Source organism: Sus scrofa, unplaced genomic scaffold (assembly GCF_000003025.6).
Source record: "Sus scrofa isolate TJ Tabasco breed Duroc unplaced genomic scaffold, Sscrofa11.1 Contig59, whole genome shotgun sequence".
NCBI lineage: Eukaryota > Metazoa > Chordata > Mammalia > Artiodactyla > Suidae > Sus > Sus scrofa.
In genome coordinates, this window is record NW_018085257.1 from 1,543,175 (window position 1) to 1,558,366 (window position 15,192).

The 15,192-nt window shown below is 41.6% G+C and overlaps 1 protein-coding gene and 1 pseudogene across 1 annotated transcript; one reads left to right on the forward strand and one right to left on the reverse strand.

Annotated features, from left to right (window-relative positions):
• Positions 1-15,192, forward strand: part of LOC100620597 — a 124,327-nt pseudogene that overhangs the window by 39,573 nt on the left and 69,562 nt on the right.
• LOC110258963 (olfactory receptor 1L6-like) lies at positions 11,641-12,817 on the reverse strand. The gene has a single exon (XM_021082250.1). The coding sequence runs from the start codon at positions 12,814-12,816 to the stop codon at positions 11,905-11,907; it is 912 nt and encodes a 303-aa protein (XP_020937909.1). The 5' UTR covers position 12,817; the 3' UTR covers positions 11,641-11,904.

Consider the following 15,192-nt stretch of genomic DNA (forward strand, 5'->3'; position numbering starts at 1 on the left):
TCTTGGTGACACTCCCATGGGCATGGGTGTGGGTGGGCTCCATCTCCGTGAACCCCAACCTGCTGTGGAATTCACACACTAATCAGACCCAGAGCCTCATAAAGGAAAACCAGCAAATAAATAACAATCAATGAGTTGAACAGATTTGATAAAGGTGGGATACAACCATCATCTTCAAATTCCTACAGTTCAATACATAGAAAAAGTGAATAGGTTTGATCCCCATGATTCCAGAGGGTAGAGATAAAAAAAAAATCTGGCTAAGAAATAGGGGTACGGCTTCATGCAAGATTATTTTATACCCTATATTTTTAATTGTGAATTTTATATATATATATATATATATATATCAGAGTATAAAATATCTAGGAATGGTTTTCTTATAGTTTTGCTACTCACCTAGCACCAAGTATGCACATATGAATAAATCAGGTATTGTTTGTATTTCCTTATTTGTCTTTGACATGAAAGGAATCATTTTTCTTCTTTCCATCAATGTTGTATTTTGGGGAACATTCATTTGTATTAGTTACTTGTACCTACAGGTCATTCTTTCTCATTGCTGTCTAGTGAAGGGTCACTGTTGTACTTCATACCTTAAGGGCTATTCATTTTGGAATTCAGAATGCCTTCGATTTTAGGAAAGAAATCCTGTACATGTATCATTATTTCTGTGATAGCATTGATGGGTTCTATTTTTTCACCTTGTAACCAAACACAGTAATAATTTGGCAAGAAAATGAGGAAATATTCACATCAAGTGAAATAAACACATTTTTGAAAATAGCCACCTGTCACTTCAGGTCAGTTTTGGCTACCAAATGAGTTTGCTGAAACTCTATAAAATACTTTTCATTGATTTTTGAATTTTGGAGACTGCAGTTAAGGGAGTATTACTTAAATTCCATTTTGGATTTTACCCTAATGCAGTCATCCATTCTAATGTTGATGGTTGTGTGAGTTCCATTTGCCATCCCCCCACCCCCTGCCCTAGTTGTTTATTATCTCAGGGAGAATTCCTCCTATTCTCATTAAAAAATGAAAAACTGACATTTTGAGTAAATGTGACCTGGTCTTCTCCACTGTTTATTTTTCTTAGGAAAAAATTTCTATGCATGAATTGGAGAATCTTCTATTTTTATTTATTTTATAATGTCAAGTTTTGGGGTTTTCCTGGGGGGGCATACACACAGCATGAGTAGTTTCCCAGGCTAGGGACTGAACCCATGCCGTAGCAGTGATAACACTGGATCCTTTTCACTTGGTCGCCAGGGAACTCTTGGTGAAACTTTTAGACTACCATCCTCTAAAGAGAGCATCTCCACAATAGCAATCATTTACCATTTCTTTGTTCCATTATTGATGTTTTAGTGATCGCTCAAGCTTTATTATTTCAAAGAAAATGTCTGGAGAACTGGGGTTTATTCCTCCTTTCTTTTCACCAAGTTGTTAGATGGCTTTCATAGGTGAGAGAGTAACACCACAATAAATGAAGTCAAAACATCATTTGATTCCTCTTTGAACTGCTAGACTTATGAACATTCATGAACCTTCTCCTGGTGTACCCGTTCAGGTTTCTCTATGGTTATCTGCCAAGGAATAGAATTGTTTGCAAGGTATTGGTTAATGCTTTAGTTTGGGTCTTCTGAGAAGCAGATGCCAAGGTGGGATTTGGTGTGTAAGAGATGCACTGAGGAGGGGGCAAGAGAAATTGGAGAGTGCCTTCAAATTCTGATGCAGGGACCTGTGGAAGAAAAGAGGGAAGGAAGAAAGAATGGGGTGGGAAGAGTCTCAGTCTACAGCCAGATACCAAGAGAACTTTAAACAGGCCAATGTTTGGGGGAGGTGAACCTGCATCAAAATGGAACCCGCCAGCAGGTTCCTGTAACTCCCTGGAAATAAGCCTGTCTTGGTACCCCTGTCATGATTAATCATTGGCCAGGAGCAGGCTGTGAAAGCATGTTCTTTGTACCATGGACTGAAAAAAAAAAAAACCTAAAAGTTGAGGTTTATGTTTCATTAAGTGAACATACTGAGGACTTAAGCCCAGGAAGCAGCCTCTCAGACAGCACTGATGGACCTTTCTAAAGAGGTAAGGAAGGAGCCAAAACATGTGAGTTTTTCCCAAAAACCCAAGAATTCGGTACATCAAAAGATTGCTGTAGGTATTCTTGTTGTGGTTCAGAACATTAAGATCTTGAGGTCTCTGTGAGAATGTGGATTGAATCTCTGGCCTTGCTGGGTGGGTTGAGGATCTGGTGTTGCCATAAGCTACAGCATAGGTCTCAGATGGGGCTTGGATCTGGTGTTGCCTTGGCTGTGGTGTAGGCTGGCAGCTGCAGCTCTGATTTGATCTTGGTCCTGGGGTACACCCAGGTGAGGCCATAGAGAAAAAAATTTGCTGATAATTAAAATAAAACCAGGCATTTCTAGTTGATGAACTTAGTACTTTTGTATGGTAAGATGCAAGAGTCTTGGATCCTTGTGTTCATACTTTTGATATGCACCTTAACTACCCAGAGCCAATATCCTGTTTTGTTTTATCCCCATCCAGAATCCCCTCTGGGTGCCCAGCTGCTGTGGGGTTGATGGCTGCAGTATCCTTTGTTTCCTGATAGTGGGAGACTTTCTTCCTCCACAGCACACCCCTGAGATGGACTGGCAGGGGCAGGAGCTGGGAGAGTTAGTTTTGCTCCCACCACAGCAGAGGTGGGTTGTGCATTTTCATGAATGCCACAGTCTAAGCTTTGTGCCACACAGATCCAGTTCTCCCCACACAGGTCTGGTGAGCCCTTCCTCCTTGGAATCTTTTTTTTTTATTTTTTTATTTTCCTTTTTGCTTTTTAGGGCTGTACCTACTGCATATGGAAGTCCCCTAGGGGTTGAATTGGAACTGCAACCACAACCACAGCAATACCAAATCTGAGCTGTATCTGAGACCTACACACCACAGCTCACAGAAACCCTGAATCCTTAGCCCACTGAGAGAAACCACACATCAAACCAACATCCTCATGGATACTAGTTGGATTCAGTTCTTTACTGCTGAGCCATGAAGGGAACTCCCCTCCATGGATTCTTCAGACCTCCTTTCTTCAGGGGAAACTTAGAAGGGGGAGGGTGGAGGAATTAACCTCCTTTGCCATCACTGGTCTGGAAGTTGAAGTTACCTCTCATCCTCTCCCTCCTCCAGTGTCCATCGTAAATTCCTCTCATCCTCAGCTGTCCCCTCAGCAGGTCTTGGGGGGAAACCCGGTGGTGTGGGCCAAACCGTCATTCCCCCGGGGTCTGCAACCTCGATAAGCACAGTTGTCTCAGGCCAGGGTTGTTGCATGTGACCAATTACAGTTACAATAGAGAAGGGAGTGACAAGAGGTGCCCAGGTTTCCTGGAAAACAGTCATCAGAGTCCCTGTGTCCTTCTCCCTGTCCCCATTAAGTGAAAGCAGCTTGGCCTTGATTGTTGCCTTTGGTCTCAGAAAGTGAGTTCTAGAATTGACAAGATACTCTCACTAACTGGTCCTTTCCCATTTTTTTCTGATTTCCTATTGAAAAGCTCAGGTAATCTGCTTCAAGTTATAACATTCCATTCACTATCACAATCATAACTAACCAGGCAAAGACCACTTACTTCAAACAATTAAACTCCTTTAATTTTCACAAATCATACTACTTACTTTAGACAGTTAATCTCCTTTACTTCTCACCAAACTCCAAGGGCTGGCTGCTATATAGCTACTACATGGATGAAAAAAAACTGAGGTTTGCTAAAAATAAGCAGCAGAGCCAAGATTTAAATCCCAAACCATTGTTCTCCTTAGTGATTTCTGTACACCATGCCGCCACTATCCACTGGCTCTCCTACTAGAACGTGGAAACTCACTATGTAATTGTAGTTTTTAGCTTGTTGGTGACGCTGATTATCCTTTTGTGCCTTGCTTCATGGCAGAGCCTCAGAAAAAGCTCCTGGTCAGTCAAGATCCATTTAATAGTTTTTTTCCTCCAGCTTAATTGAGATATAATTGACTTAAAGAATTATACATATTTAGGGGGTGGGGAGAGGGAATGGGAGAGACTGAGAGTTTGGGGTCAGTAGATGCAAACTGTTACCTTTAGAATGAATCAACAAAAAGGTCCCACTGTATAGCCCAGGGAACTATATCCATCCTCCTGGGGTAGACCATGGTGGAAAAGAATATTAAAAAGTATATGTATATATATATGTCATGAATATAATATATATATGATGGAGTCACTTTGCTCTACAACAGAAATTTGCACAACGTTATAAATTATGCTTTATAAAAGAATTCTAGGAAGATGGTAGTTATGGCAGCTGGGCTGGGTGGATGATCTGCACTGGCTTTTGGGCTGTGGCTGCTGCTGGCAACTGTGCTTCAAGCAGAGAGAAGAGGTCACCTCCATGGCAGCCCCAGGGAAAGTGGGAAGGATTGAGCTGAGGAAGATGGAACAGTCATCCTGGTTTGAGAACCACTCTTGCAAAGGGTGGGAGAACTGGGCTTCCTCAGAGACTGCTGCAATTGAAATGTACCACAGCTTAATTCCGGTTTTTTGCTTATCCTCCCCACCCTGGGTTTCTAGCAGTTCTTTCTCTCAACTTTAGACTATCTTGAGTACAATCTGTAAGACACATGGTGAAAGAAAAGAGAAACACAAAAGTTTGCAGAGATGAAGATTTTTTTAAAAAGCAGGCAAAAATGCAAGAAACTGATTCCTTATGACAAGCTCCCAGTCTTAGAGGAAAGCCTTCAAGTCTTTGGCCTGGGGTACACTTCCTTTTCACATCTTCCTCTCAATTGTTGGTGGTCTCTGTGAGTCACTCTTAGACAACCTTTTACCTCTGTTCTCTGGCTTTCCTGTGCTGCCACTGAGTCTCCTTCAGTGCTGTCTGTGGTTTTAAACAACATTGTTGCAACAAAAGGGGTTACTCATTACTCTATTAAAAAAAAAAGAATCATACATATTTAAAGTGTACAACATGATTTGATATGCATATACTTAATGAAATCATTATCACAATCCTGTTCATTAACACAACTATTAGCTCACGTGGTTACTTTTTTTCTTGATTTAAAGGCCACACCTGTGGCATATGGAATTTCACAGGCTACAAGTCCAAGCAGAGCTTCAGCTGCTGTCCTACACTACAGCCACAGCAATATGTGATAAGAGAAGTGTCTCCAACCTACACCATACCTCAATGTAATGCCAGAGCGAGGCCAGGAATAGGACCTACATCCTCATGGGTGTGTGTTGGGTTCCTTACCACAGAGCCACGATGGGAAATCCCACATAGTTACCATTTTTGTTTTGTGGTGAAAAAGCTTAGGACTTACTCTTGTAGCATATTTCAAGCACACAGTACAGTAATAGTCACCACATTGTCCTTTAGATCCTCAGAGCTTAATCATCTTATGACTGAATGCTTGTATCCATTTGATGGTTCATTTTATTTTAAGCCCTGACCCTTGGCTTTTGTTTTTGTAATGCAAATTCCTGACACAAGCTCTGATTGGCTGAGCAGCCACTGCAAAGATGGCCATTTTGAATAAAGCCTGGCTCCCTCATCTTCCAACTCCCACCCCAATAAAATCAGAGCCTCAGGCTCAGGTGAGCTTCCTCTTCCCCCTCTCATCTCCCACTCTCTTCCTCTCTCTTCACCTCTCTCTACCCTTGACCTCACTGTGGCCCCAGCTATGCCAGGGGCTTTCTAGGACCTGTGAGTAATAACCCTATCTCCCAAAGTTTTCTGACATGTGTTGCTCAAAGTTGTCTCACAATCACCATAAGCACCATTAGGGCTGGTCCAGCCACAATGAGTTATCAGTGGACTACAGCTGGCACAAAACATTCATATAGGAATGCTGTGTATTTTTTTTTTCCTCTTGAGAAAGCATGTTATATTTTTTCATCCAGTCTCCTTAGTTCCTCTGGACAAAATTTTTTCTCCCAATTTTTCTTCACTTGTCTCCTTCACATTTCATAGCCATAGTTTTGTATAGCAGAAGTTTGAAGTGCTGGACAGCATTCCTCATGGAATTTTTGCTTCAGTGAAATTATTTGCAACTTATTGGAAATGAAGGTGGGATGGAGAGAGGAGTAAAGGAAGAAGGAGGCTCAGTGGTATTTTGTTATTATGGACATTGTAGAGGCCTTTCCTGTAGTCACTAGAATTCTTAAGAAACCCAACAACACTGATAAGAGCCTAAGGACAGATTAATTTATAGTGAATTTCAGGAAACCATGTGGGCTTAAAGCAGTGGGGAGATGTATGACAGTATGACTATTTCCAACCCCATTACAGAGCTTGGAATGTTCTTTGGGAAGGGACCATAGATATATTTTCATAAAATTTTGTTGTAATAAATGAAATTCATTGAGGACTTTCTATATACAGGACCCTGTCCCAGATACGTAAAACATAACTAATATATATCTTTGAAAATTTCCTATATCATTTAATGTTCATGATGATGTTATAACAATCAGATAGTTAGGTATAAGCAAAGAAAGGGGGGACACGGGGCCAGGAGGCAGGAGACCACATATCTTGCCAACAGTGGAGGTCATGGGCCAAGAAATGCAGAAGCCTCCATACTGACAGAAAACCACAAATTTTGGGGGGTAATAAGTGTCCTGGAGGCAGACAAAGGTGGGAAATGCACAAATCCTAGCACCTGATTTTAACCTGTTGCTCATTATTCTCTCATTACAGTAAGATGAAACTTGATGATAGAAGTGCCCATCATGGCCTGATGCCACAACACACTTCTTTTCTGTTTTTTTTTTTTTTTTTTTTTTTTTTAGGGCTACACTCACAGCATATGGAAGTTCCCAGGCTAGGGTTGAATCACAGCTACAGCTACTGGACAAGGCCACAGCCACAGCATCATGGGATCCTATCTGAGTCTGGGACCTACACCATGGCTCATGGAAATGCTGGATCCTTAACCCACTGAGGAGGGCCAGGGCTTGAACCCAGATCCTCCTGGATACTATTTGGATTCATTTCTGCTGTGCTATACTGGGAAGTCCCCCATGATACTTCTGATCAAGGCTGAATTAGGACAGAAATCCCTCTTCCCTTGGGAAAGGTGCAGCTGGAATGAAAATCAGGGAATATGACCCCTAAGCCCCTCCTTCCCAATGGATATTCTTCCCCTGCATTATGTTACATGCCCTTCATAACAAGCTTGCCAAATAAATGCAGGATAGCTGCTCACCTGTCTGCCTGCCTCCCTTTGGGGGCATATTTCTTACTTACTTAAATCCTTACTTTACTTTCTCAATTTCCATCTCTTTTCTGAATTCCCTCTGTGACAAGAATGTTTTTGCCAGGAACAAATTTCCTTTTCATATGAAAAGCTGAGGCACCAAGAGGTTAATATACTGTCTATGATCACAGAGTTGGTAAATGGGGTATCTGTGCTTCTGGTCCAAGCAGTATAATTTCAGACCTAGGGAGCTGAAGCTTAGGATAAGTAAACATTCCAAAGTTAGGTAAGTGTAGAAAGGTGGCTGAGTGGGAAGATCCTGAGCTTACCTCCTCTCAAAGGAATGCCAAAATTTCAATTATTTACAGAGCAGCCATTGATTAAGTCACCTGAAGACTAGCAGAAAAGTCTTTCCACAGATAAAGATATAAAGAAGGAACCACAATGGGTTGTGTTGGAAGGAAAGAGACATTGTATTGTCAAGACCCACATCCCTGGGTAGTTGAGCCTCTAACTGGAGGATAATCAAAACTGCAGAGCTTCTGCCCAAGAATCAAGTTTTCTGAGTCCTACATTGAGCTCCCAGCACAGGCATCTGCACCAGCAAGGTGAATCCTCAAAGCATCAAGCTTTGAAGGCAAATGAGACTTGCATATGGGAGAACTGGTGGACTTCAGGAAAGAGTGACTTTGTTCTTAAAGGGTGCATGCCAAGTCTCACATACCCCATGTGCCAGCAGAGCGACAATCATTTCAAAGGAGCCCATGTGAGACCCACCTGCTAATGTCAGAGTGCCTCCTGAAGAGGCAGGGGGTAACTGGGATTCCCTCTGTGGACATTGATGTAATGGTACCCATTTGGGGGAGCTCATCATATCCTGATAAAACTTGTGCCGGCAAGTAAATTTGGAGTCCTCCGTCTAGCTTATTAAGGCTGGGGGCTTACCTGCCCACCAGAGGGTCGACACCAGACTCAGGTCCCCTTAGTAGGTCAGTACTTGCACCATTTCCCCCAGGGCTCACAGCCAGGGGCCCACGGACCTAGCCCTGCCTACCAGTGGGCCAGCATCCACTCTTGAGGCAGGGTCTGGTAGCCAGCTAGGTCTGGGGCTGGCTTGCTAACCAGAATCAACCCCAATAGCCAGCCCCACTCTGGCAGAAGGGCCCATGCAACCCACATAAGAGGCACTCCTAGAGCATATAGCTCTGGTGGAGGGCATTGTACTACTGGCCCCATCAGACATCTCTGCATAAGGCCACTTCTCCAAGATGAGGAAATATCACTGACCTCCTTAATACATAGAAGTTAACACAGAGAACTAGGCCAACAGAGGAGACAGAGGAATATGTTTCAGCTGAAAGAACAAGACAAAGACCCAGAAGAAGAACTAAGAAAATTGAGACAAGAAATCCATTGGAGTTCAAGGCAATGATTATAAAGGTGCTCAACAAACTGGGGAGAAGAATGGATGAAGAGAGTGAGAAGTTTAACAAAGAGTGAGAAAATATAAAGAAGAACCAAACAACATTGAAGACTAATGAATTTAATAATGCACTACAGGGAATCAACAGTAGATTAGAGGACACAAGGAATGGGTCAGCAAACTGGAAGTCAACATAGTGGAAACCAGTGAAGCTAGACAGAAAAAATTAAAAAATAAGAATTTTAAAAAATAAGGGCAGTTTGGGAATTTCTAGGATAACATCCAGCATAGTAACATTCACATTATATGGGTCTGCAAAGGAGAAGAGAAAGAAAAAGGCACAAAATTTATCTGATGAGATAACAGCTGAAAACGTCCCTAACCTTGGAAAAGAAACAGACATCCAGGTCCAGGCAGCACAGAAAGTTCCAAACAGGAAAAACCCAAAATCCCTCATCTCAGTATATATCATAATTAAAATGGCAACAATTAGAGAATCCCTCAAAGATCCCAAATGGCCAGAGAAAAACTAAGAGAAAGAGAAAAGCTGGGTATTAAGTTCCCCGACTTCAGACTATACTACAAAGCTGCATTAATGAAAACAGCATGATACTAGCACAAAAATAGACACATAGATGAATTGAACTGAATAAAAAACCAAGACATAAACCCACACACTTTGGTCAATTCATTTATGATGCATAAGGCAAGGATATATATCACAGCAAAGACCAAAAGTGTTCTCTTCAATAAGTGGTGTTGGAGAAATCAGATAGCTACATTTCAAAAAATGAGATTAGAATATTAACTTACACCATATACAAAAATAAGCTCAAAATGGATTAATGACCTAAACATAAGACCTGAAACCATAAAATTCCTAGAAGTGAACATAGGCAGAGTGCTCCTTGACATAAATTGTAGCAATATATTTTTAGCTATCTCTCCTGAAGCAAAATAAATGAAATGAAAATAAACAAGTGGGACCACGTTAAACTTATTATCATTTACACAGTAAAGGGAATTATTAACATAATGAAAACTTATGGACTGGGAGAAAATATTTGTAAATGATATGAGCAATAAAAGGTTAATATCCAAACTATATCAATAACTCATACAATTCAACATCAGAAAAGACAACTTGATTTAAAAATGGATGGAAGACCTCCATAGACATTTCTTAAAGAAGACATACAGATGGCCAACAGGCACATGAAAAGATGCTCAACATCATTACTCATCAGGGAAATGAAGATCAAAAGTGCAATGAGATATCACCTCCCACCTGTCAGAATGGCTATCATCACAAAGACCACAAATAGGAGTTCCCATCCATCCATTGTGGCTCAGTGGTAACAAAACCTTCTAGTATCCATGAGGATGCAGGTTTGTTCCCTGGCCTTGCTCAGTGGGTTAGGGATTCAGCGTTGGCATGAGTTGTGGTGTGGGCTGCAGATGTGGCTCAGATCACACATGGTTGTGGCATGTGCCAGCAGCTATCGCTCTGATTTAACCCCTAGCCTGGGACCTTCCATATGCCACAGGTGCAGCCCTAAAAAGCAAAAGCAAAAAAAAAGGCTACAATTAATATTTATGGATGACGACTTGGAGAAAAAAGAGCCCTTTTACACTGCTGGTGATAATGTAAATTGGAATAGCTACTATGGAAAAAAGTATGGATGTTTCTCAAAAAATCTAGTTTTACACATGATCTAGCAATTCTATTTCTGAATATTTTTTGGAGGAAAACAAAAATGCTAATTTGAAAAGATATATGCACCTTTTACTTTTACATTAATTGCAGCATTATTTACAATAGCCAAGATATGGAAACAACCCAAGTGTCTATTGATAGATGAATAGATAAGGAAAACATGGTGTATATATGTAATGGAATACTAATCAGCCATAAAAAGGAATGAAGTCTGCTATTTGTGACTACATGGATGGACCTAGAGGGCATTATGCTAAGCTCAGAGAGAGAAAGAAACGTACTACATGTTTTCACTTATATGTGGAATAAAAAACAAAATAAGAAAACAAACATAACAAAACAAAACCAGACTCATAGATACAAAGAGCAAACAGGTAGTTTCCAGAGCGTGGGAATGAGTGAAAAAGTTGAGGGAGATGAAGGGGTATAATCTTCCAGTTAGAAAATGAATAAAAAACAAGGGCAAGATGTACATCATGGGGAATATGGTCAAAACTATTGTAATAACTTTGTATGGAGACAAATGGTCATTGGACTTGATCCATTTGTAATGCATAAAAATATCCAATTAATATTTTGTAGAACTGAAAGTAACATAATTCTGTAAGTCAATCTACTTCAATAAAAAAAGAGCACATCAAAAACCCCACAGAGTTACAAAGGGGTAGATTTGGAATATTTCCATTTGACGATCATAAATTTGGGGTGAGGTCATTTATTGTATCTATGGTGCAGATGAGAAAAGTGAGGCTTAGGTTGAGTGACTTGATCACAGTCACACAAGTTGTGAGATTGAGTTATAAATTATTGTTGTTTCACCCAGATATTTAGGATACTTTTACTATGCAGGTACAGCAGCCTCCTGTGACCCAGTTGTGAAGAGCTTTGGAGAAGTCATGAGCTGTTCTAAAAGTCACAAGAGAATCCCCTTGTCATACCCAAGGGCTTGGTACCTAAGATTAATAACTCCTGTGATGGGAACAGTAACATTTTGAGGCTTTGTGTAAGCTGACCCACATAAAGAACATTTAAAAAACATTACTAGATGAGTTTTTCCATGCTCTTCATCAGGAAAACTACTGCACAACACTGGTCATGGAAGTGACACACATGAGCCAGAGACTGCAAAGGAAAAAGAAAGAAACTGTATAATACAGTAAGAGAGCAATAACTGTGTCTCATTTTATTTATTTTTACCAAAAAGTACAATAATTTTATATTGCAGTTGACTTTTCTTCCTTACTGAGCTGTATTTAATTTTTTTGACCATGCCCTCAGCATGTGGAAATTCCTGGGCCAAGGATATGACCAGGGCCACAGCAGAGACTCCAGCTACAGCAGGCACAGTGCTGGAACCTTGACCCACTGAGCCACCAGGGAACTGCTGTAACTAATTTGAAGACAGCGGCCCTGATTGATTTATGTAATTGAATACAGTTCCTATTACCTAGCATATGTCTCATGAGTCCTTATCAAGTGAGTGAATGCCGAGATGTACCATACAGGGGTTCTACTATTCCATCTTCCTCATCAGCTTGTGCAAGGCTGCTTCATATCCTTATTCCTAAGGCTGTAGATAAAAGGGTTCAGCATGGGGGTAACTACTGTATAGATAACAGTGACCACACGATCTTTTGTCACTGAGTAGGTGGACGAAGGGCGGATATACACAGATATTATGGTTCCATAAAATAGTGCAACCACTGTGAGGTGGGATCCACAGGTGGAAAAGACCTTGAACCTGCCTCTCCTGGAAGGAACCTGCAGAACAGCATGGGCAATGTATGCATAAGAGATAGTGATGAGGAGGAAGGGGCTCATGATCACAAAGGAGCCCTCTGTGAAGGCCAAGAGCTCATTGACAGATGTGTCAGAGCAGGAGAGCATCAGCAGTGGCTGGACATCACAGAAGAAGTGGTGGATGATGTTGGGCCCACAGAAGGAGAGGCGGGCCATGAGGATGGTGTGGGTGAGCGAGTGGAGGTGGGACACCAGCCAGGATGTGATCACAAGCAGGAGACAGCGCCTGGGGTTCATGGTTGTGGTGTAATGCAGGGGGTTGCAGATGGCCACATAGCGGTCAATGGCCATGACAGCCAGGAGGAAGCTGTCAGTGATCCCAAAGGCCACAAAGAAATACATCTGGGCAAGGCACTGGGCAAAGAGGATGGTCTTTCTCTGAGTCAGCATGTTCACCAGCATTCGTGGCACAATGACAGTGGTAAAGCAGATGTCCACCAGGGAAAGGTTGGAGAGGAAGAAGTACATGGGGGTGTGGAGGCGAGCATCCCCCCGGATGGCTGCAATGATGACTGAGTTGCCAGCCACATTGACCAGGTACATGGCCAGGAAGCTTGCAAAGAGCCATTGCTGGTTTTGGGGGTCACTGGTAAGTCCCAGAAGGAGGAATTCAGGCATATGGCTCAGGTTTCCCCTCATCATTGGTTTCCTGCAAGTAAAAAATATGAAAGAATATTAGATATGTTTTGTGGCTTGGGGTCTTCAGTCTGGTGGAGGGGATATGGCATAACTTCTTGCAGCTTGTGCATTACATAAGGGCAGTCATTCATGTAGACTGTACCAAGGAGTCTGTGATATAACTTCATACAACTGGCCTTGAAATGCTTTGATTTCAATGCCAAACTGCATCTGACTAGTTTTGTTAACTTGCACAAGATACTTCAATTCTTGTTCTTTATCCAAAAGACAAAACTCGTCATACCCACATTCTTTGGGTAAATGGTAAAGGTCCTAGAGATGTCTTCAGAAAATAACTATTTGGTTTGATTTCCCAAGTTGTATCTAAGATATCCTTTTGCTCTATATGTCCTGTTACTAATTGTCCTGCTACTCTTTAGATGATTCTGGCCAAGATTTGTCTCCTTCTGATTCCACTATGTCAGGAAAAAAAGTATCCTATTTCTCCCCACAGAAATCACACAAGCACAGTAGAGATTGTATTCGTGAATCCAACTTTTCTTGAAAAAAAAGAAGGAGTTTGGAATAGATTTAGGAGTTTAGTTTTGAGCAGGAAGGTCTGACTAGGAGTGGCTGGCACCTGTAAAGTTGACATGTCCATCAAGGTAGGGAACTGTCTAGGGTGAGTGGAGCACTGAAGAAATGTTTCTGGCAGAGGGAGCCTATTTACTCAACACAGAGCTTGGAGGTTTGGTCAGGTGGGTGGCATCAAGGAATAAACAGAGGAACTAAGAGGCAGGAAGGGAGCCAAGGTGTGGTAGTGTGAGCAAAAGAGATGTGAGAAGATGAAGCATTCAGAAGACTCAGAGGCATATTAATAGGAAGATGCTGATGTTCAGGAATAGGTCTTCTATGTCCCTAAAAGGAAAAAAAACAAACAGAGTAGAATAAGCCAAGTCTCCACTCTAGCAGGAATTGATGTCCTAGTCATCTATCTGCCAAGTAGGAACTAATTAAAATAAGTTAATTATTGAGAACTAGAACTATTGAGGCATAGAGTTAGAACCAGCCAATCACCATCTAGGGCTGATAGTGGGACCACTGATTTAATAGAACTGGTGCTCTTTCTGTCCACCTGCCTAGGGATAGGATTGGCTTCATGGAAAACAGCAGAAAAGAAAGCCCACAAGTAGTGATTCAACCATCCTAGATAAAGGAGGGTGGAGTTAGCGATGCAGATTTTGTATTAGAGCAAGTCAACATCCTGTACTTCTATGTCCTCATAATTTTTCTTGCCCTTTTGAAGAGTTAGAAGCAAACATAAGTACTAATGATATATTTCTGATGCTTAGTGATCTTGAATGAATCTCAAGATCCTGCCAAGAAACTCAGAATTTGAATTTAACACTTTCACAAGTATGTGCCTAGAGCAGCATCCTTTTTTGAAGCATTTCCTTTCTCATTGGGGTATTTGGTGCTTGGTCCAAATTGGAAGGGGACCATCGGGTCATGGGCAACATCTGGAGAAGTTTATGATTAAAGCACTCCCAAGGCAGGGTTCACATCTGCTTTTCTCCCCACTGTTTTCCAGTGAATTACATGGTGCCTGGTTCAGAGTAGCTGTGCAATACATATAAGCTGACCAGTTGAACCAGATACATCACCCCTGAGCACCCCTTGCAAGACTGTGGGTTTAATACTAGTAACTTGGAAACTATTCTCCATGGATCAGAAGATTGAAGAGGTTCCTTGTTCGATGGGAAAAGTTCATGATTTGGTAATTAATTCTGGTCCACATATTTACCAGTTGTTTCCCCTTTGAATGCTTCATTTTTGTCTTTTTTTTTTCTTTTCAGTGCTGCACACACAGCATATGGAGGTTCCTAGGCTAGGGGTAAATCTGAGCCCCAGCCACAGCAACTCAGGACCCAAGCCATGTCTGTGACCTACATCACAACTCATGGCTATGCTGGATCCTTAACCTGGTGAGAGAGGCCAGGGATCGAACCAGTATCCTCATGGATGCTAGTCACATTCGTTTCCACTGAGCCCCATGATGGGAACTCCCTCCCCTTGGAATATTTATATGTTTCCTTTTTTTCTCACCTGAAAAATGGGGAAAATAAAATGTCATCTCTAGATGTTTATTGTTAAGTTGCAAGAAATTCACATATTTGCAAAGTATTTGAGATCTACCATGTGCTATGCAAATGTTACTTAGACCACTACTAATCATTCTTTTTTGTATTCTGTACCCAATTGAGGGCAACTTAAAAGTAGTAGATGCAATCTAGAGGAAGCCAGCAGAGGGTAAGGGGTCTAGTGTGTGTGGGGTGGAGGCTGAAGTGGTCACTGGGAGGAGTGTGAGAGCTAAGCTGCAGGTGACAAAAGACCAACAGG